At 44.8% G+C, this 22,652-nt stretch overlaps 1 protein-coding gene across 4 annotated transcripts in view; it reads left to right on the forward strand.

Annotated features, from left to right (window-relative positions):
• SSH2 (slingshot protein phosphatase 2) overlaps window positions 1–22,652 on the forward strand; it is a 90,118-nt gene that overhangs the window by 10,495 nt on the left and 56,971 nt on the right. For all 4 annotated transcript variants that reach the window (XM_038157852.1, XM_038157853.1, XM_038157848.1 and 1 more), the window contains one exon: window positions 17,201–17,244. In XM_038157852.1, the coding sequence (XP_038013780.1) occupies window positions 17,201–17,244 (44 nt within the window). The remainder of the gene's footprint in view (window positions 1–17,200; window positions 17,245–22,652) is intronic.

Genomic DNA, 22,652 nt, shown 5'->3' on the forward strand with positions numbered 1-22,652 from the left:
GCAGCCTGATGCACACAGCACTCCTTGTATTTGAGCATTGTTTTTCTCCAAAAAAGTCGCATGCGGTTGCACAATAAAGACACGGCTTATTTGTGTAATGCAAATCTGTTCCTGCTTGTTGGTACAAAGTGCAAGCAGCGAGCATCAAAGTGCGGAGACTTCACAGATCCTGCATGAACACTTGCCACTGAACTTCAGTGACATCCTGCATTATGTCAGAATAAAAGATGACATCACAGTTGCTCTGAGAGTGAATGGGATTTGAACTCAGGGTTGAATGTTGCTGCCTGGAGCATTTGTGCTGCTGATGCTCAACACCCTTTGCTCTGCTACTGTTTGTTTGTTTATGTATTTTTACAGCTGCTGAGTTTAGTTTCTCAAAGGTTAATTATTTTATCAGGAGCAGCCAGTCAAAATTGGAGTTTCCTGTTTCCTTGTCTTTCTGTTGTTTTCCTTTCCTGTTGAAACACAACTTTCTCTGTTGAAACAACTCAGTTGCTGCACTCTTCAGTTTCTGTCTAGTGACTTGAAGAGTCTGAAATGGCCTGATATTCTCACGGAGATATTGACAGTGGGGTCTGGTGACTAAATTGTTGTGATAAAACAAAAATTCATTGGTTGATGCTGTTGAAATCCGCTGACTTTTCTATGCTCCTAATAGAAGGCTTTAAAATATCCAGCTGCAGACTGATCCTCTCCAAGCATGTGACACTGACATCAGTCCTAGAAGTGAGGCGTTGAACTGCCTCCAAAAATGAGCTCATCGGGTAATATTCAATGCACTGATTTAGCAAATATTAATTAATTTGATTACATGATCACCTGTACATAGTGTTTGAAAGATGGGAATTCATTCCAATTTTAGTTGCTACTGTTCCATATACCATTTTTATAAAGATCCTGTTGATAGGACACCGTGCTCCCACTGTATGCTGGGACCTGGGCTTGGGAGAGCCTATCTCTAATTGCCACTAATTTGCTCTAACACTTGCCAGTTTCTTGACTTTTCTTCTCCTTGCATCCCTCCCAATAAGCTGCAGGGAACATGACAAGATTTTGTCAAACCATCCATCCAAAGCCACTCATAAAACTTGCTTAATTTTCTTCTGGCTCCCTTGATTTTTTAAGTGGCTGTGTGAAAACACAGCCATGTCCTTTCCCAGAAGTTTGAGTAGTGGTCCATCTTCATCTTGACCTGCCTGCTGCCAAAGCTGAGTGACCATAATGAGATTAAACCCTGGCAGAACAGCCCTGGAGGCTTCCTCCCCTCCTGTGGCTTGAGGTCAGCTGCAGAAACTGCAACTTCCTCTTACAGCCCACACAAGGAGCGTGGATTCGGGCAACGCTGGACTCACGGTGACCCCAAATACTTGCCCATTATTTTATAAACTTGAAGAATTTTTGTGTTTTCCTCTAATTACAGTAGCAGCACATTCTAGATGCAGCTGTCCGAGCACATCAGCATGTGTCTGATTATTTGAAACACGCGGATAGCAGAAAGAGTTTGTTAGAAGGGTTCATGTGCATTTGTGCAGAAGCAGTTTTGTCTTCCTCCACCCAGTATTTTCTGCCTGCACGTTGCAGGATTGTTAGTTTTGGATTCTGTTTCCCTCTGAATACAAGTCTTTATGGAGCTGCCCATAATGTTGCTCTTTTCTTTCAAGAAACACTGCTGCTAACTTAAGACAGAGGAAGATGCTGTGTGTTACAGGGCTGTAACGATGCCTGAATTGCAAACTGTTGTGCAACTGAAGGATGGTATTGTGCAAAACAGAGTGGAAAAACGGCTGCTGATGAGCACAGAGGGTTGAGGCAACGAGAAGCCCTACTTAGAGAGCAAGAGGAGAAGCTGGGTTTGAAGAACAAGCAGTAGAAAACAAGATAGGAAGGCTCGGTTCCTGCAAGAGTAAATGATTCCTTAGAGCAGCCAAGGAGACTGTTTGATGTGAACTCTGTGCAAAGTTCAGTGGAGGCTGTGCTCCAGTGTCCCAGGCGATGCTGCTTCTTCCTCCTTCTTGTTTACGAGAAGCTGGCATGATTTCAGAATCAACTACTAAAACATCCTTGGTGGGAGAAGAATTGGGATGACAAAATACTTCTTTGCATCTAGAAAGTTATTGCTACAGCAGTATCTGTTGAAGCTGGCTGAGTGGCTGCTGCCTGGTTTTGGTTATGTCAGGAATTGTGCTGGTGGGAAGTGAGTCCTGGGGTGGGACTGTGCAGTCCCCGTTGTGCCTCAGCACAGTTCTCAGCATACTTCAGATGCTGCCTCTGCAAAATGATGAAATAAACTTCCTCTTTTCCCAGTAAAATGCCTGTGGTACACACATCGTGGAGTTGTTTTTGTCCATCCTTATTTAACAATAAAAAGGGTTGTGCAGAAAACATGCAGGGCATGGAAATGGAGAGCTGAGCCCCATCTATCCTCTGCTGCTGAAGGGTGGGAGGAGGTAGGGAGGCATGGAAAAGAGGAAAACAGCTTTGCCTGTGCCTGTTTTGATACTGAAGAGCTCTTCCCAGTGATCTGAGAAGGGGGTGGGGAGAGAACCAGATGCTCTTAGGAAGTTCATACCATTGTTAATAATGTAATTCACAGATGGTGGTGAAGGCCTTGAAGAGGCTTTCATGCAGTACTTACGCTCTGTAACAGATCATCACATAAGGGCTCACAAATAGAGATGACTTAATCCCAAGGATGAGTCTACAGTGATCTGTTTGATGGTAGGCCTGCAGATCACTGCAACCTTTTTAAACAGTTAAGAGCCTTCAGGATCCCTGGATGTTGAGCACTAGAATTGGACCAATCCCTAATTAAATTGTCAGGATAAAACGTTTGTATAGCTTTGGGACTTTTCCAATGAAATGGTTCTTGAAATTAAAAAACAAGTTCCTTTGTCCTGGTACAGAAATCAATGCAGATAAAGCACGAACATCAGTTTGTACAATGACATCTTGTTAAGAGGCAGTTCTGCTTTTATTTCCATTTGTCTGCTTGGAGCTGCAAGCAGAGCTTGTGTGTGTTCTGAATAGCTGTCAATACTTTGTGACAGCTAAGGAGGATTGTGCCTTGCATGTCCTCCTGTTGGAAAAGAAGTCGCTCATACCTACCAGCTTTACAGCAAATGAACAGGCTGCTGTAAAACGAACAGGTTTTCAGACATGTAGAATCAGGAAAGATTTAGCTCAAGTGCTTGCAATAAAATTCAATATTTGTATGTTTGTGAGAGGCTTATTGATAAGATCTTCACTGGCTGCTGGTCAGCTTTTGCTGTAAGCTGTGTAACTACAAGTGTTTATCAGGGACTTGTAAGCAATACTGGCTTGCATGTGTAGCACTAGAAATGACAAGTTTCAAATAACATGAGAACTGATCTTGGCTTTGTTGTTTGTTGCTGTCTTTTCAAGTGCAGCTTCTCCTTCTCTAAGAGACATTCCCATTGTGGCTTTTATTATTATTAACTTCTTTAAGTTTAAATTGAGTTTAGTAAACTGACTTCTTGTGATGTTTGTCATGTGATGGTTTATGAGCTCTCAAGAATGTGCTCCTGTGACTTAGCCATGTATTTGCCTGTACCAGTGCAGCTGTATCATGTGTTCTTGTTGGTCTTGCATTTTGAGCTAAGTAGTGGAGGGGGTTGGGAGAAAAAAAAAAAAGGTGGGGGGAACTAATTCAGGGCTAAGCTACCAGAAATTCTCAGACTGCTTAATTTGTGACCTTGTTCCCTAGTTAAATGCAACCCAGGATTTTCTGCCTCTTCCATAGTTTCACGGAAGTGTTTTGTGCACTAAAAGCTCAGTTTTTCCCTTACTACCCTTGTTAAAAACCAGAAAAACCCAGTGCTTTGGTAAAAGAAATACCTTGACATCTTGGGAGAAAAGATTCTTTTAATCCTTGGTGGGTGGGTGTGCCTTAACTGAGAAAGTCAGAAACTGTCTTTCTGATCCATATTTTTTTGCATATATCAACTGTGGCATCTGTAAAGGAATATCTTTATTACTGCAGTAAAATGAACAAAGTTGAAATGACTGCATCTGTGCCAAGAATTCTTGGTTTCTCCACGATGGCCAAAGTTTTGGAGTATTAAAAGTGCTGTCAGTCAGTCTCCAGCTCCTTGTCCCACTGCCTGCCTGTGATGTCTGTGTCCAGTGGAAGCAGAGCCCTCCCAGGACTGAGGATTCACAAGGTTTGCTTTAGGTTTGTTTTAAGCAGCACTTTCCAGCATTGGGCATCCTTCTGTTCATTTTCCTGACACCGTGTAATGCTGTTTCTCATTTATATATACACATACATACACATACATTTATGTATATGTGCTGCTACTGCTGTTGAATCCTCTGCATTTGTGTAAATCATGTTTCAGCAGAGCTGTACCTTATACAGTTCCCATACTATGAGGGGTTTTTTTGTAGTTTTTATATCTGCGTGGGCTAAGCATTTCTTTAGATTTGAATCCAACATCAAAGTAACATTGGTTTAATACAATGTTTTTATATCACCTTTTTTCCTCCAAGTTGGATTTTATTTTCAGCTCTGACTCTCTTATTTTTGCTGCATAATTTGAGACTTTTTGCTTGCTCTTCACATTATTTAAAAAAAAAAAACCCAACCCACACACAAAACTCTGTTTTCTTTAGCTCATACAGTATTTCCACTTGGCTCAGAAGATGTGGATTTGTGAGCTGAGGGAATCCTCGTTTGGCTGGTCACCCAAGCTTTCTTCAAGAGTATTAGAAGGATCTACAGCTTAAGTTCATCAGAGGGATGACCTGCTCCGGTTTTAATGAGATTTATTATACCTGTACCTGTAGGATTCTGTGCTTTTGATCTTCAAAATGATCTGAATAAACCTGTTAGTGAAAGCAAAACTGTTGACAGAAAACTGACTCTACTCAATCTGCCCCGTGTTAAGATTATTGATTTTTGGAATTAAAATAATGTCCATTGTGGCATTGGCATGGAACTTCTGTGTGATGTTTGGCAAAATGCTGATATCCATGCTTCCCTTCTCAACTCCTCCAGTCCCCCTCTCAGAAAACCACACTGATCAAACCCTGATATCTCAGTCCAGGCTTGGAGAGGGTGGAAGAAGCAAATCTGGATGTAGGAGTTGATGGATGATTGTATGTGGATGTTATGGATACAGCTGCATTCCTAACACATGCAGGAGAGATTGGGAGGGGTCGGTCTTGGCCAAATGTAAATGTGTATTTTCCCTAAAATTGCCTTGTTTTGAAAGCTCAGCAGCATTTAGTGATTTGAGTTTTGTTAGCTTTAAGAACCTGAGAGTTCTCGATTTGCTCCAAAAGGAGTTTCTGTGAGCTTTCAGCTTGTCAAATGTCTGTGGTCCTCCAGGGCCTGGAAGGGGATCCAGAGGCACCGGAGGGGTGTAGATGTGCACTGGTTATGGTTGAGTGAAGGCAGCCCTGGGGAGCAACACGAGCAGGGAAAGCGGTGTCTGGAATGAGACTATCTGGGTCAGCCTCCTCCGGAGCTGCCGGACACGTGAGATGCTGCTCTAGTCTGGTTTAACTTCTTTCAGTTTGGTGACTTCCACCGAGGTTTAACACAGCTCTAGAAGATGCAGGTTGACAGGCCTGCAGCAGAGGTGGCCAGTTGAACACAGAGATTTGACTTGTTCCATCAAGATTTGGCAAGCCTGATGACTGGCTGATCTCTGGAGCCGTGAAGAGGAATGTGGCCTGTCAATAACAGAACTCATCAACTTTCCTGTGCTGGCGCTGGGATTTTGAACATGCAGCACTCAAGTCTGAGACAAATGCATTGCTGGGTGTAACGCCTTTCCTTTTTTTTATTTGTACCTATTAATGGAAGCAGAGAGCATAATGTAATCTTAAAATAGCTCCTCCGTGAATGCAGAAACATTCCACTTCTGACTAATTGGCCATTCAGAATGAGCATTTAAATATGCACCAGAGACTGAGCGGCGGCTTTCCATATCCGCGTGAATGGAGCTGGAAACGTGCTGCACTGCAGAGCTGTGCAGGCTCCTTGCTTTGTCCTCCTGCCCCACACTCCTCACTCAGTGTGACTGCCCTACCCTGGAGGCAGAATGCATGCCCTGCTTGCCCTCCCTTTGGTTAGGCAGCAAGCTGAGGGGGCTGTTCCTTTTCTCTACTCTCAGACTGAGGATCTTGGAAGTACTAGGCTGATAAGCAGTCCTCAAAACCAGATTTCTCTTTCTCTTGGTTGTGAATGACCAGGAACACAAAGAGCTTATGGTCTGAGTCCTGGCTGCAGGGCATGCCTTGGAGAGCTTGGCATGCACCAGGCAGCCCTTGTGCAGTGTTTTGACTCTGGCAGGCAGGGCCTGCTGCCCCAGAGCGTCTGGCCCAGCTTCACAATGAGAGTAAGACACACAGATACACGTGGGGGCTGTGGGGGCAGGATCCATGTGGTCAATTGTGTCACTCACCTAAAACCTGTTCCAGCTTAAGGACTTCTCTTGCACACCCACTTGCTGCCTGCCTAGAGGATGGTGCCACGCAGGGCTCTCTCCCAGGGGACAAGTGCCACTGGAAGTGGGTAGGGTCTCACCTGTCAGAAAAGGGCACACTTCCATTCACCCACGTGTCCTGGCTTTCTCTGCACTACGGGAGTCCAGTTCCTCTGTGCCTTCACCGGGTGTGTTTTGTTTTCTGCTGAGCAAATACACATTGTTGCCGGGCCAGACTGTTGATGTTTTGTGCGTAGTGAGACCGTCCTCATGGTCTGCATGTGCCGGACTGTGTATGGCACTGGCCTCTCCTGGCAGGCTGAGGGTGAGGGCTGGCTCCCTGTCCTAGTGCTACTTTCACTCTCCTGCCCACGGGCTCAGTGCCAAGGGAGCTGCCTGGGCCAGACCAGCCAGGCAGAGTCTACAGAGGTGATTTTCTTTCGCTGATCTGTGTTGCTTTTCCAAATCCCGCATGGCCTATATGGCTGTAATTGTAGCTCATTTAGAGCTGACCTCAAAGGCAAGTTCTCCTTTCCTCCCAAAAAGGAGAAGTTTTCGCATAAGGGCTTACTCTGGTTTAAGGCTGCTTTATCTTAGCATAACATAAACCTGTTTCTAGTTATCTTAAGGCAGAAAGCAACTAGAGGATTTGGATTGGACTGGATGATTGATTCCTGCTGATTTAAGCAATCCATAAGGAGTGCCTTTTGCCCTTACCTAGCTAATCTTGATTTCCTTTTCTGGCGTAGGCAACAACAAGAACTTTACGCTGTCTTTTGCAGTGGGACAGAGTTCTAGGAAGTGCCATACTCTGAGCATTGGCTTCTGCAGCTCTGCTCTTCAGGTGGTTATTTATGCAAGGCACTAGCCAAAGGGAAAGGAGAGTTTTAACTGGATTAACCTCAAGAAGAGAGTGTGGGGATTTAGGGATTAAGGAACCAAAAGCAGCTAGCAATCAGTGACTTAAAATCTGCAGTAAGAGAGCCAGTCTCTATAGACAGGGAATACAGTCCTTTCTTACCTGCACAGCATTGAGATTGGCAGTGTTTTTACCTTTGAGATCTTGGAGAGGATGGTCTTAAGGATGCGGGGTTTGTGTAGGGTGTTTTCTCTGAAGACTTGTGTATTGATGGGAAACTATTCACAATTGGCAACTCTTTAAGAAAAAAACTGGTGAAGGACTGAGTGCTCAGATGAGATCTCAAACCTGGCACTAGGCAGGTTTGTTGGTGGCTTGCTCCAATATAATGAGAACATCTGGTTTCCATAGACTTGTAACTCTTGTAGCTTCATGCACTCCCCTTTTACACCTTCTACCCTTGCCTTTAAAGTGTTTCTGTCGTCCCATATATTTTTTTCCACTGATGCTGTTATGTATCCCCTGCAGGGAAAATCCTGCTAGATTACCGGATTGATAGAAAGATTTGGAGGCGCGGGGGAGATCAACAAAAACCTGTTACTAAGGAGACACGAGTTTTAGCATTGAGTCTCTAATGGCCAGTCTGCTGAAGGGGAAACAGATGGCACAAAGGAGGCTGGGATTATACAGACAAGTACCACAGGGCTGCAAATCTGATACATCCATTGAACTTCCTGGGGTCAGGCAAATCCAGCCTTGTGCCAAGACTAGTGTGCTTCCTTTGCCTTTGGCACTGTGTTTGTGTCCTTCTGTTAAAGGCTGTTCTGGACAGTGGGCTTCTGCCTCAAACATTCCTGCCCCGGGGAACAGCAAGGTTTGGCACAGAGTGAGGGCAGGTGCCTGTATGGAAGTGTGTCCCTTTTGACAGGTCAAGCTGTACCTGCTGCCAGTGGTTCTCCTTCCTGAGAGGGGGAAATAACCAAACATGACCCTGCGTTCTGTTTGAGTACAGCTTTTCTCCTGTTACTGATGCACTCGTGTAGAAAAGTGACTTCTGTCCTGGGAGAATGGAAGGATGGATGGTAGCCACAGTTGCTCCTGGCTTTTGACACAGCCTGGCCTTTATTACAATATAATGTTTCACAGAGGCTTGAATTTCAAGAGTGATGCTCCCAGCGGTGTTCCTCTTGCTGGGCTCCTGCTTCCCGGCTCCTGCCTGCTCCGGAGAGACGTGACACGGCACTGCTGGTCTGGACAGAGCAGTGGGTAAATAAGCAAAGGCAGAATTCATCCTGGCTGAGGACAAACAGTGCTGGAGTCGTTTTTGCAAGAGGCTAATTAACATCTGGTTTTGTATTTAACTTTCAGGCTGGCTCTAGAGAGTGTTGCAGTAAACAGGACACTGATTCGTTAATAGTGGGAGAGTGCTAAATGACTACAGTGCTAGAATTAATAGCTTGACAGCATATCCTCTTCTCTTCTCTCCTCCCACAGCAATTTGGACTGATACCCAAATAAACAATAACAAATAGATTTTTGGAGGAGCTGGCTGGGAGAAATAACAAAAGTCAAGGGGCACTCGTTATGCAACATTGTTCTGCTAGTATTTGACTCATCCAGAAAACCCTGTTCTACTCCCTAGCTTCATTTTCCTTTTTCTTTTTTTTGGTTCAGCCTCTGTGGAGGAGGTGTTGTATTTGCTGCCTTGCTTTTGGTCCCTCAGAAATTCCCTATACCCTTGGATCTCCAGTTGCTGTTGGCATGGAGTGCTGGAAGAGTGTAGGCAGAACCCTACTGCAGAGAAAGAGCGTGCGAGAGCCTATAAACCAGCTTGGGTCAGGCAGGAAAAGTGCTGTGGCTTTAATTCCAACCACATGAGACCAATACCTGGGTGTATTTTGTGAAGGAGTGAGTGAATCTGAGTCGTTTATAAGCGTTTTGTCCCAGTTCTAGCAGTAGTCCCCTGCCAGAAGTGGGGCAGCTGGGAGGCTGCTGTGCACCCCGGGGATGGCGGATGTGAACAAGGAGTACGCTCTGTACCTTGTGATTCTCTCTGCAGTGTCTTGCCAGGGAATATCTTCAGGCGTTCCTTTCCCTCTGCTCTCCACAGACTCTGCTTTGTGTCCTGCATGCGCAGAAAGCTGTCCCAGCGATTCCTTTTGAAGTTTTGCCTGAAACACTTGGGGGTTTTTCCTTACCCAAACGGAGGCTAGAGGTGAAGGGATTTTGCTGCCAATTCCTGTTTTGATCTAGAGTCTAAACTCCTGCTGTTAAAGCTCTACCAGCCACTTCTGTTCTAGATATGTCACTGCAATAGAGCAGAGCCTCCCCGGCTGTGCTCCTGCTTGAATCCAGGGTTATGCAATAGCAGCCTGCGAGTGCCAACGCAGATGCTGCTGCATCCAGACACGCTGTACAATGTAGTTGCTTGGATACCCCCTTTTTTTTTTGTTATTTTTCTCACAAGTGCTAGGTGACAATTTGCAACTCATAATTGTAACGTTGAACACAGATTCAGGTTAAGCAACATAAAGAATTAGAAATATTAATGATTTCCTCTCTGCTTTTTAAAGGTTGAGCATTGTGGAATTTGCAAAGATTGAGTGTTGCTCTGTTCTCTTTTCAGAGTCTTTATTTCATCTTCATAAGTGTTAAATAACTTCCCCCTTTGAGACTATCTTTCATCCAGAAAATCATCTCTTAATTATTGATGCAATATGCCAAGATCCCTGAGTGGCCTGGCTGCTGGTGCTTTTATTTCGGGTAGGTCACGAAGATTTCTGCGCTGCTCCTAATTCTCTGTGTTGTGTGTTCCTTACGTCAAGAGGAGATTTGACAGGGACTTGCAGGGATTGGATCTCAGAGGAGCTGAGTGGGTGAGAGTCTCCTGTAGCATTCTGGCAGGGAGAAGGATGCCTTTGTGTTACAGGCAGCCCCTGGGCCCTACAAGCTGCTGTGGGGTGAGGGTGCAGCTGAAGCACGTCTCAGGGATGGCTGCGTGTGCTTCAATCTGTGGAATTTGAGGCAAGCTGTCAAAATGAAAAAACTCTGCCTGGTTATGCTGCCGCTGACCAGGAATTCGACTTTTAACCAGAGGGCTGTTCTTGCACAGCTTCATTTTATGGACACAGCTATGACATAAGTAGCAGTGGTATCCAAATATCTCTATTCTTGTTCCATTATAGGAATAATATATTCCATGTATGTTGCAGGTGGATCAGCATTGTTTTAGTGACCCTACTGTACATTCTGGAAGAGTCAAAGCTCTGGAGTTACAACTTCATTGGAGCCCTAGAATAACTCCCTGATTTTTAATTGAGATAACTCCTGCAGGGATACAAATGAGTGTGCACCAAGGTAAACTAGATGCTAACAGGAAGATGGCTGATTGCAAGACAAAGACCCTTCCCTTTGCCGTGTACCTCCCTTCCTTCCACCCTCCTCCTCCTAAAATAGCCTTTCAGCATGAGTGAAAACCAAATATTTTCCTCTCTTAAAAACACTTCTAAATGCTTGTTTGTGTCAATGGGAAAGTAATTTAACCCAGAAGCTGGTGCTGTGCATCTGCTGTGTCTGATCTATGTCCTTATTCCTTGTAAGGCATTCCTATTGCTCATGGATGGTAAAAGAGTATCAGCTGCAGTTCCAGGTTCCCAGCTTCCCTGCGTATGGCTCATTAGCCAGTTTGCTTTTCAGGCTCCTTCAATCTTGTTTAATTCTAGCTGCCATGTTTTTAATGCAGCAGTTGAGGAGAGTCTCTCTCTCTCTCTCACTCCAGCTGGAAACAGGCCCAGCTTCTGAGGTGAAGGTGTCAGCCCTGTGGGTGAGGAGGTGCATGGCCAGGGCTGCTCTGGGAGCTCTGGAGGGCATTGGGACGTTGAGTAAGGTCTGTGTTTTAACAGCCAGTGACTGGAGAGGGTCTGAGGTGTGAATGTCCATCGTGCTTAATTGCAGAGGGACAATTTCGTGCATGTAAATGTGTCAGCCTGCATGAGTGGCTGCTCGTTGTGGTAACCTGTGGAGCTGGGATTTCATTTTAATCACAGACTGTTGGCTGTGTAGAAGCCCTGCCCTGAGATTCACCAGTGTACACATGCATATCTTTGACTTGCTCTTAGTCAAACTATACCCTTGACGTCAGCAACAGTTTCCAGTATGAAAACTGGAGTTCCAGTGCCTGTGTTTATACAGCCAGCTCGTCTTCTCACACTTGGCCCATTACCATAAGCATTTGTTAGTGTTCTAGGGAAACAAATGCCCCTAGATTCTAAGATTTCCAGTTGACAGTGTCATTAGCTTTGCCTAAAGAAGATTAAGCAGGTACCTTTAGGGTTCTAATAGACATTAAATCCAGCAAAGCATCATAATTACATTAAATACCTGTCTTTTCTGTCATACTTGCAGGGTGCTGAAGGGCCTTCTGAAAGTCAGGGGGAAGATCTATTCAGGGAGACCATAGTTCTGCTGGGTTTTTTCCCTTAATGTCTGTAAGTGGCTTGAGATGATGTGCTACTACACAGTTTTAGAGAGAGAAATTATATTAATACACATTGGATGTAGGGATATATAAAGTGAATATGTATCCGCAATGTATGGGGATTTTTTCCTTCCCCTTAGGTGGGTCTCTCATTAAGGCAAAAGCTGTTATACTCCTCATCAGGCAGGCTGATTTCACTGCAGAAATTCAGTTGACAGTAATCTGCTTTTTAATCTGTTCTTGTGGTGTAGTGTAGCAGGCTGTGTCACACTGTATTTCTCATCCTAACTCTTGTTGTACCAGTTGAAGGCTTGTAATTTTTGTCTTGAAGTGTCTGAGTTTTAGTTCTGCAGTTTTTAGTGAGTGCTAATCTAAACAAGGTTTGCATAAATCTCTTTGCTCCAGCGGGAAGATGAAAGCTTTGATAAGGAACTTGTTTTTTTCTCTCTCCCAAGCAGGAGCACAATGTCTTTGACCTAAATATACCAATTACTGACATAGCAAAGTGATACAGAAAACAATCTAGAAGGAATGCCAACCTCTGAATGAACACTTGGCTGCAGAAAGCTACTGCTTATGTGGAACCTCAAGTCCAGAAGACGTGAGGAGGAAAACAGCATTCATTCAAAACATTTCATGCAAATAGGGAGGGGTGAGAGAGCAAGGGCTGGAGAAATGCTTCTTTATCCCTTATCCCTATGGCTCGGGAGGGGTAAAAGCTCTATGCAAAACACAGTGCAGTTCTCCCCTTTCTCATTTGTGGCCTGGTTTGCTCAGCTTTTTGAAGAACTTTCATGTCAAATTTAAAGGCTTCCTGGTAGCAGCTTCTACTTTAAAATGTGTTTGATGGCAGATAGAAGTATTTCAAAAAGTAGCAGTAAGCTTCCTCTCTATAGCATGCTGGGTGGCTTTATGAATTAGTTTCATAATTTTTATTCATGATTAAGGTTAACCACCTCCAGAGGCCGATGGAGTCTGAAGTGAACTGGTTTTCAGTTCAGCTTTGAGACCTATCCTCTATTAGTGACTACTTGCACATTGCAACCACACTGATGGTTTCCAAAATACACTGAGTAAATTGGTTCACACAAACTGCCACAGATTTCTGGTTCTCCATGTTGCAGCTGTGGAGTTTGCAGACTCTGGATGCCCATTTTTTTGGTGGCCAAGTGACCCTTTTTAGTACCAAACTGCTGCTAGACATGGTCAGACTGGAAGTGGTACCTGGTACGGTTCTGCATCTCCCCTCAAACCCCAGTGATTTTGTGTGCAGTCTTGGGCTTCTTGCAAGAAAAAAGGGAACCTTTTATCAACCCAGGTTTTGGAGTCAGCCCTTGTTTCGTTTTCCCAGGCAGTGTTGTTGCTGGCACTTCAGCCATACTGCAAATGCAGCATGTGTGGGCTTTTTGCTCACACAGTTTATTTAAGAGATTGATACAACTCAGACTACTGCAGAAAAGTCCCTCTGCTACAGAAATGTGTAATAGATATTTGGCAGTGCGACTCAAACATTTGTCTTGCTTTGTTCCAGCAGATGATTTGAGATTATTGATAGGACCAGCTTTGTGCACTGTCTGCTGTTGAACAGGAATCTATCAAATATTTCATCTTGGAAGGCATTGAACTTCAGTTCCGTGTGATGTCCACGCACAGATCGTCATCCTTTGGACTTCATAAGCTTCCACTGCGTTGCTTCTTTGGGCACCTGGTGCCAGTTCCGTGCAGGTGTTGGGTACCCCAGGGCATGTCCACTGTCACCACGTGTCTGTGTCAGGAGTTGAGTTCTCCCCTGAGGAATGTGATCGCCAGTGGATGCTCTTATCTCTGTGTGCCTTGTGTTGCATTAGAGGAGAGGCTGTGGCTGCAGCAGTGGCACCCTCTGCAAGACTTGACCAGACTGGGTTATCCATGTGTTGGGAAATAGTTGTGGGAGGGTGGCTTTTGTACTGACTTGCTTAATATTTGCTGGCACACGAGGAGAGCTCCCGTATGGAGAAGCGTGCAGTGCTCTGTGTGGCTGCAGCCCCCACAAAGGGACACTGGGACACTGGTGGGTGCTGTGAAAGGAGCATTGGCATGGTTTAAGGACTGGGTCAGTGCCTGGTTGCACAGCCTCTGATTTGACTGAAGCAGCTGCCTTCTTCCCAGGAGAGGTCATGTTCAGCTCAGAGACGCTTAGTGTGTGTCTGAGCAACTGGGTGGGATGTAGGCAGGGAAAGAGTAGGCAGGGAGGTGGGAGACTGCTCACTTAATTACAGTCCTTTGCTCTGTAGTTCCTCCTTTGAGACTGAGTCCAAAGCTGTCCACATGGTGGACGTTTGACCATGTTAAATGAAAAGCCCCTCTGATGTCATGGATACATCTGAATGTTGCTGTGGGTTAATTAAATTGACTAATATTCTGTAGTGTCTGAAGTGTTCACCTCACAGCTACAAGTAACACGTTGACTTATGGGGTGAAAACTCTAAATTGTTGGTGCTCTCTTGATATTTGCTGGCTGTGACCACTCACTCCTGATAAAAACACTTCCCAGGCATTGTCTATACAGTCAGGTATGTTGGCATAAAATCATACTTAGCCAGCAGTTATTAAATGGGAATCCTTTTAAGCTTTGAAAGATGTTTTTTTAGGGTGTAGTCTGTGTGAAATGTTCCTTGGTTAATAGAAATGTAGTGATTATTAGGCGCATGACTTAGGCTAATAATCGTATCTTACAGTGCAGGAACTTGCTGTGATGTTCCTGATGTTAAATCCAAGCAGACAGCTCCAGTCCCTGTACGTAAGAGTGGAGATTGAATCTTGTTTATCATTACATCAGTCTGCAAAAAGGAGATTTATAAGAGCAGAATTATTTGCGTGACATGGAGTGACTCCCATTGTATAGAACAGAACAGCACTCCAAAATTTCTCTCCTCTCCCTTGCCCTTTTGATGACAGATAGTTGGCAGTGGATCAAAGCACAAACAGGATTAATGTTTTGCATATTCTGTCCTACATGGCCTGAAAGGAGCAGGGATGGAATTTTTCATCTTTCACTTTAAACTGCATTTAATATCGTGGCCTAGTTTAGAGCTATGCGACTCATTCCTTCCATTTCCCCTGAGGCCTCTGTTTCTGGTCAAGGAAAGCAGGGCATGACTCCCTCTGGAGCTCATCAGTGCTGCTCAGCTTCCTCCTCTGTGCAGCCTGGTGGAGGAGGCTGGTTTGAGGCTGGAGCAATCCAACATCAGGAATCTCCAAGGAGCATTTGTGGCAGCTGCCATTTCTTTGGTCTGTCTCTGTGGTCACATCACGGGTGCTGCAAGGAACCCAGAGCTGGGGCAGCATCCAAAGTTCTCGTCCCCACCTGTGCAAAGGCAGCTGTGAAAGCTGGAGTGGTGTCACACCTCCAAATGGCTGCATTTGCTTTCCAAGGATGCTGTCCGAGCATGTTCCTTCTCAAAGATGTCCTCAGAAAGGAGTGTTGGAGCCGCGTCCTGGCTGATGAATTGTTGTCCTGGCAGCAATACTTCTTCGCCTTTGGAAACAGGCTGGAAATGGCGAGGAAGCGTGGAGGTGCTGCTTGTGGGGCCGTGTCAGTGCTGGAGCCGTGTCCCCTTGGAGCGTGTTCCTCCCGGGAGCGGCACCTGAGCGGGCACATCGCTGTCCTGCCCTCCCCTCTAGCGGGGAGAAGCGTCCCTGCAGCCGCCCGGGCTCCCCTCGGGCATCGGGGCATGTTGTGTGGCTGCAGCCGTTTGGAGTGGAATCTGTGAAACGCGGGAGCCTTGGCTGTATCTTCTTGGACGCTCTCTGTCCATGGATGCATTTGCAGAAGGATGGGGTGAGGGTGGTTCAGATACCTGAATCTGACCGCTCTGTTAATCCAGGACAAAACATGAGGTCCAGGGAAGAAGTAAGCTGCTGGCTGGTCAGAGCTGCTGATGAGGAGGAGGCTGCTGAGGGTTAGTTTTGTTCCAGACAGCATCCCAGGTACTGGCAATGCGTCTCTTGCTCAAATCACACTTGTCTACAGTTCTGTTTTCATAGTCAGTTATATTCTGAGTGAATGTGCTCCTCACACAAACCTGCTACATCTATGTCTGGTACCAAAGAGCTGTAAGAGTTTCAGCAGAGACAGATGGTGATTAATTGGGCTGTGTCTGGCCTCCTCCACACTGAGCTCCTTAGGGTTGAATTTTGAGGGGAGCTAAGATAATGATCTACATATTTCAGGATCTTCTCCTGTCATTTGTGGGACTTTTGGCTATGGCAGACCAGGCTTGCCAATTGCTGTGACGAGGATTTTTCTTGGCAGGTAGAAATGGCTGTTCATTATAACACTAAAAATGTTTGCATAGCTTGAGTTCCTGGGCAGCACAAACGACACTTCAAGGGCTCTTTCAGTTGTTTTGCCTTACTGTGGAGTTTGAGGAACTTGTTCTCTTGCTAAATACACAATTTTTATTCAAAAACCCCATCGTGTCTTTAGCAATTCTACATGTAATGAAACATCTTCCCCTCCCTCTTGACCTCTTTCTCTTACTCCCCCCAGTCAACTTCTTGTAAACCCACAGGGAACTCAATTGGAACTTATGTTCTGGCAGGATTGCCAAAGGAGACCTGCAGGAGGGAAGCTCAGAGCAACCAAGAACAAAATTACCTTTTTCCTTTCTCTGTCTGAACTCTGGTTTTCATGGGATGCCCCTGCCCTGACAAAACCCTTGGTATGTTTTAAAATGCTTTTTCCCTGTGGACCTGCTCAAACATAGTAAGTTGTCACTAATAGAACAGATACTGCACCCTGTCTCCAGTGCCTGGCAGGGTGTATGTAAATGTACTGTGAAGCAGAATTAATTGCTGAGATCTCTCTGCTGAGGTATTGCTTTGGGCTGTAGTAGGTAGGCCTAGTAAAATTCCACAGCACATTAGAGATTGTGCATATTAATATCTCATCTAATGCAGTGTAATATGTCAAATTTCTCCTTCCTGGTCATATCTGTGCTCACACAGTCTGATGTGTCAGGTTTATTACATGCTGGTTTTGTGGATTTTTACACTTGCCTGCTGACTGGACTATGAATTAATATGATCTCCATAAAGGTAATAAAAACTCAGAGATTTTTGCCCAGAAGTGAACTATGTGTTTGGCTCTTGGCCTGCCATATTTGGCAGGGGTCACTGTAAGTCCATGCAAAAGCATGCAAAATCCTGCAGGGGCAAAAATTCCTGTAACGTTGAGTTTTGAAAAGGCTTTTGAGAGAACATGAAGTGACAGCTGAGCAGAAAGTGAGTTCCTCTCTAGTGACAGCTGCATGCAGGAGCAGGGAGAGTTCCCCTTGCCTTACACAATCAAACCAGTGAAATGCAAGCCTCTGCTTTCTGCATGTTTTAAAAGATATTAACGTTTCTCTCCTTTCCTTGTGTTTGCAGGAGGCAGACAGCGGGGAAGAAGAATGCCGGTCCCAGCCCAGAAGGTAAGATTGTCACTCGGGGCTCACAGGAGTCCTCGAGGATGCCTGGCTGTGTGGAATGTTCCACAGGGCTTTTGCTGTTCCTCTGGCATGTCCTGCAAACACCCATCACTTTCTGCCTGTTGTTGATGTTGCACAACCATCTTAAATGAGCCTTACTGAAAAATGGGTTCTAGTAAAGGGTTTGCTGCAGCAGGAAATGGGAAGAGTCAGGCTGCACACTAAAAAATAAATATGGAGAACAGTTGGCAAAGATGTCAGAGAATATATTCTCCAAACTGCTGTTTCTGTAGCTCCCTCCAGTGTCCTGTGTGGCTTCTCAGGATTTAGTCCACCAGCAGAGTATTCTGAGAGGCATAACCAGACTAATAAACTCTTGTTCTCTGGTTAAAAAGTCCCTGTTGCCATCAGGGGTGATCCTGATCCATACCAGCACCTGCTGCTTAAATAGCACGTTGAGGATTTGTGGATATTTGCTGCTGATGCAGGTAGTCAAATTTATTCTCAAAAATTAGGAGACACTGAGAATTTGCAGGGTTGGTGGTTTTTTTTTTGTTTGTTTAATTGGGATTGTTTTGCAGCGAGGTGTTCACTTCTTGTAAAGGTGGATTTCAGTTGCCTCAGGAAGAGCTTTTTTTGGTTAATATTATTTGCTGAAAAATAAACATTGAAACTCAGCTGATTGAATGGTGACAAGTAATGGTGATTTTTATAATGTAGGTATTGTCTGCAGGGTAAGACTTCTTTGGGTCTTGTAAGCTTTATCTCCTTTCCTCTATGCCATCAAAAAATTATTTCAGATGAACCTAATAAAAGCAAAAATTGTATCTATCAGGTGACTTCTCCAATTGCAGGAACACTTTTTAGGCTTAAAATGTTGCAGCCAGATTATGTGAAAGGCTTCAGATTCCCTCCAGAGGGAGTAAAGGGGAAGTGAAGGTGAAGTGGTTCTCCCTTTATGAGCTCTCTGACTGTTACAGTTCTTTGCTTAATGGTGTTTGTGTGAGTAGGTAGCCACAGAAGCCATAATATCTGGCATTTAAACTACTTGAACGAGATCTGGGCTTTGTGTTTTGGGGCCAGCTTGGATGAATCTGCAAAAGTAAAAGCTGTCTTGGTTGCACATTCCCATGATTTCACTGTAGTTCTGTGATTCTGTGGCTCAGGGAAGGTGACTGCCCTGTTTACTTCGGTCTTCTAGCCCTAAATGAAGATTTAAGAATTGCTGTTTCTTCATTTTACAGCTTTCATGAGCGAGAGGAAAGCTGGAAAGCACAATTCCCGAAGGCTCAAAGTGAACTCAGCTAAACTCCAATTTTTCATTTTACTCTTGGCCTTCCAGCAGTCACAAGATCAACTCATGACTTGATCTCAGTATACATAATGTATTGGAAGGGATGGGAGGTATTTCATTGTTGTGGGCACTTAGCAACCATTGTAGGTTAGGTCTGAAATGAGCATTTTTTTTAATATATTTGAAATAACTTCCTGGGGTAGGAAATGACAACCTGCTGTTGATGTGGTGATCTGAGCTCTGTGACTCCTGTTACTGGGGTCACAGAGCTAACTAAAACCAAACTGCTTCTGGGGAAAAACAAGGGGGTGGGTGTTAAATGTGTTTGATTACAGTAGGATAAAAATAATAGAGTCAAATGGGGTAAGTAGTGAACCTGGAGTCCTGCTGTGGAGGAGCAGCAGATGTCCATAAACACTTCCTGAGCATATCTAATCCCCAGTTTTCACAAGAACATAGCAAGTAGCAGCTATTAAAAATCCAGGCAGTAAAAAGGCTACAGATTGAGTTTGGCTTAAAAGGAAAAGTGTGTTTCCAGCTGCAGTGTCACTCAGGTAGTGCTCTGCAGTAGCCTGACATTCCTCACTGCCTGCCTGGGCATGGCCCGGTTCTCCTGAGGCTTCTTTCAGGTGACCTGGCTGCAGCTCCAGGCAGTGGTCAGTGTTTGGGGTGGGATTTTTTTTTGCTGTTTGTAAAATTCTTCTGGTGAGGAGACCTTTTGTCTCCTGCGGTCATGGAAAATGTGTTCATGTGCTACCTCAGCGTGTCAGGCGTCAGGCATGTCCAAACTCATCCTGGTCACTGGACACTGAAGCCAGGAGTACTGTGGGAGGACTAAATGTGTGTTTGCATAAACAAAATAACTTTTCAAAGGTTATTAAATATGATCTTAGAGCACAAAGGTGTTAATGCTAAGCATAAGCACATGGACTTGTTTAGTGTCAGAAGATTTTTGCAGTGGTCAGTCTTGACAATCACTGGGTAGAGCCTTCACTTCCATTCCTGTGTCCTCACGTCTCCGCACAGCCTGGGGATTGCTGTCTCAGAAGAAATGTTACACTCAGATCCAGCTCAACAGCACTGCTAATCCTGTGGTTAGCAAAATCTAGATAGCTTCTTGTGTTGGGTTTCTGCTGTTTATCTTTCCTCCCTGATGAGGTATGGGATATATACTGAGGTGAGGGGAACATGGAGGAAAGCCTGGCAGCAGGACTGCACGAGGGACAGTGTTTGTTGAGCAGAGACTGTGAAGAGCAGCAGACTGAAATGTCCTCCAAAGAGGCAGAGAAATAAGTTACAAACAGAAGCTTAAACTTGTAAGTGATCACCATACTTAAACAAAATGATCTGTGTGTTTGCTGACGTGTGCTTTTTTAATCTAACACCAGAGGGGCCTGTGGTTGCCTGGGTCTCACAGAGAAGGGAGAACTGTGTGAAAATGCTGTTTAAACATAAACCTGCTCGACTAAGCATTCAAATGACCTGACAAGTCTGCACTCGACAGCACCATCGTGGACTGAGGAGCTTTCTGCTTTGGGAATTAGCAGAATCTGCTTAAACTTTTGTCCAAAAGATGGAAAGAGATATCAGAGTGCAGAAAGAGAGTTCCTGTGTGCTCTGCAGTCATCTTTGGAAGGTGCTTGAAATGGCATTTCCTGTCCAACTCTTTTGTGTTGATGCAAAGAGGAATGATTTGTTTTCCTGCTGAGGAAAGTACTTGGGTATAGTGAACATAGATCTGACTTCTACAAATATTCCAACCATTATTAAAAAAAAAAAAACAAACAGCAAGTTAATGCTGCCAATACCTGAAGCTGAACAAATAGGTGAAACCAGCTTGGTTTCTGCAATATTTTTTCTCACACCCAAGCCCTCCTCCTGTCCAGCTGTAGAGGTGATCATTCATGCATTTTATGGGTGAGATCCCCAAAGCCCTGACACAGGTCCAGGCTCTTGCTCTGAAGTCTCCAATCGAGCCAGTGCCTGTCACTCTTGGCTAGTGGAACCAAGACAGTGCTGCATAAGCAGATGTCCTGAACAATCTATTTATTACATTTATTACCTTCATAGCTATGTTCTGACATTTTTATTAGGCTGTCTGGAGGCTGTGGAGCTAAGCTGGCCTGCACATCCCTCCTGTCCCCAGACATGCTGCTGCCACACTGAATACACTCTTAATGGAGCATCTGTGTTAACGAGCTCTTTGCAACATCCCCAGGTTGTTAAAATTTGCCTAAAACCACATGTATTGAGCTGTGAGTTGTGTTTACACCCGCTGAGGTATTGACATTCAGGTTTTGTGTGCTCTGTGCCAAGGTTGCAAGGATTCAGCATCTTTGTTTTGCTGACAAACGACATCTCCGGGCCCGGGGCAGCAGCGGTGCTGCAGCTGCATTGGGTTTGCTGTCAGGATCTGCTGCTTGCTTTTTGGGTTTTTATGTTTTAAATGGTGCCTCTATTTCCACACCATCATGATTTTACCACTTCTGTGTGCCTTGAAACTGCTCTGGTTGCTGAAATGCAGCATTTGAGGCTGCTCAGTAACTGAGCATATAAAATTGGGTGAGCTGTATTGCCTAGTGAGGCTGCCAGGGACTTCAGAGGCATTCTTTGAACTTTTATGGCCTGGCAGTGGGTCAGACTAAAGTCCGTTTGCTCAGGTAAAGCTGAGGAGCCTGTCGTTCCCTTCAGGTGCCACAGAAAGTGATTATATCCGGCTTGAAATCTGAAGCTTGTTGCCTGAAAGTGTTCTCAGAAAGTGCTTGTCCTCCCCTCTTCAAGTGGAGGCAAGAGTGTGGTGTTAAATTATAATTTAAAAAGAAAAAAAGCCCCACACCTTCTGCAGCACAAGTATGGTTACCTTCTGGTTTGTTTTTTTTAAGTCAAAATAGTTCCTTCCAGGAGTGAACTGGGAAGGAAGGCAAATCAGATTATTGCCACGATAACAGTTGGATGTGCCAAGTTGCCTCAAGGTCTCAAGCTGTGAGTAAATACCTTTGTTTTAGGAGCAGAAGACCACAGTCTGATGCAGGAGCTGATGGTTTATAGCAGTATAAAAGTTGCTTTTCAAAGAGTAAATGGAATAGGTTCATGTGCTTTCTTCTGCAGGGCAGCAGCTCAATAAACTGTAAGCCAAGGTGTTTGATTTTTAAACTGAGACCCTTTGTACAATATCTGTTAGTGAGAAAGGGGGGGTGATCGTGTGATACTGAATTGACTGCACTTCCAAAGGCTCAGTCACACTGAGATGTGGGGATCTGCAGCATCCTGTGACTGCTGTGACTTTTGGAGATGTGTGTCATCACCATTTGGTGCTCCTGTGGCAGGCTCCTGCCCCTCCTGGTTATCCTTAAAACCTCTCTGGTGTTACAAGAGACACTTCCAAAAGCCGTGTGCTGAGAGTTCTGGCAGCTAAACCTTCCTTGTGCTGCCTTTGCTTGCTGCTGCAGCTGCCAAACAATTACTCTGTTGGTACTTGAACAGTAGCTGGATCTTTATTGGGTGTGCAGGACAGTTTGCTAACTCCATCTTGAGTAAGATGGGGCTCTGTGTGTGCTGTACAGGAAAACGTGTGTTTATCCGTGCTGGAGATTACTAAGCTCTTGTAGTATGAACCTTATCTTTAGAATGTGTTTCCTGAATTCATCTTTCTGTCTTTCCTTTCAGTGACAGCTCAGCCTCTCTCTGGCATTTACTACAGCTGCTTGGGGAGAGTGTAATGCTGAGATAAAGAACAGTTCTGGTCATTTGCCAGCTCTGCTGACCACCAGAAAAAGTTCTGTGGGCCAGATTCATTACAGTGGCCATCATTTTTGAATACCAGTTCTTTTATCACCAAACTGTGAGCAAAGGTATTGAACTGGCAGTAAAATTTGGATTTATTAGATTAGTAACAGGTATCTGCAGGGCTGGTTCACTGCAAGGTCTGTGTTTGTGGTTGCGGCGTGTTCAGTCCAGTCCGATGACATACCTGTGGATCACAATAATGTGTGAGATGATTTCAGGTGTGATCTTCAGGCTGAAGGATCAAGCAGAGTAATATCGTTGCGTTGCCAAATTACCAGGTAAACACAGGGAGCTAGCTCAAAATCTGAATGCATATGAAAAGTGGTTTTGA

The sequence above is a fragment of the Motacilla alba genome, chromosome 19, assembly GCF_015832195.1.
Source record: "Motacilla alba alba isolate MOTALB_02 chromosome 19, Motacilla_alba_V1.0_pri, whole genome shotgun sequence".
In the NCBI taxonomy this organism is placed as follows: Eukaryota; Metazoa; Chordata; class Aves; order Passeriformes; family Motacillidae; genus Motacilla; species Motacilla alba.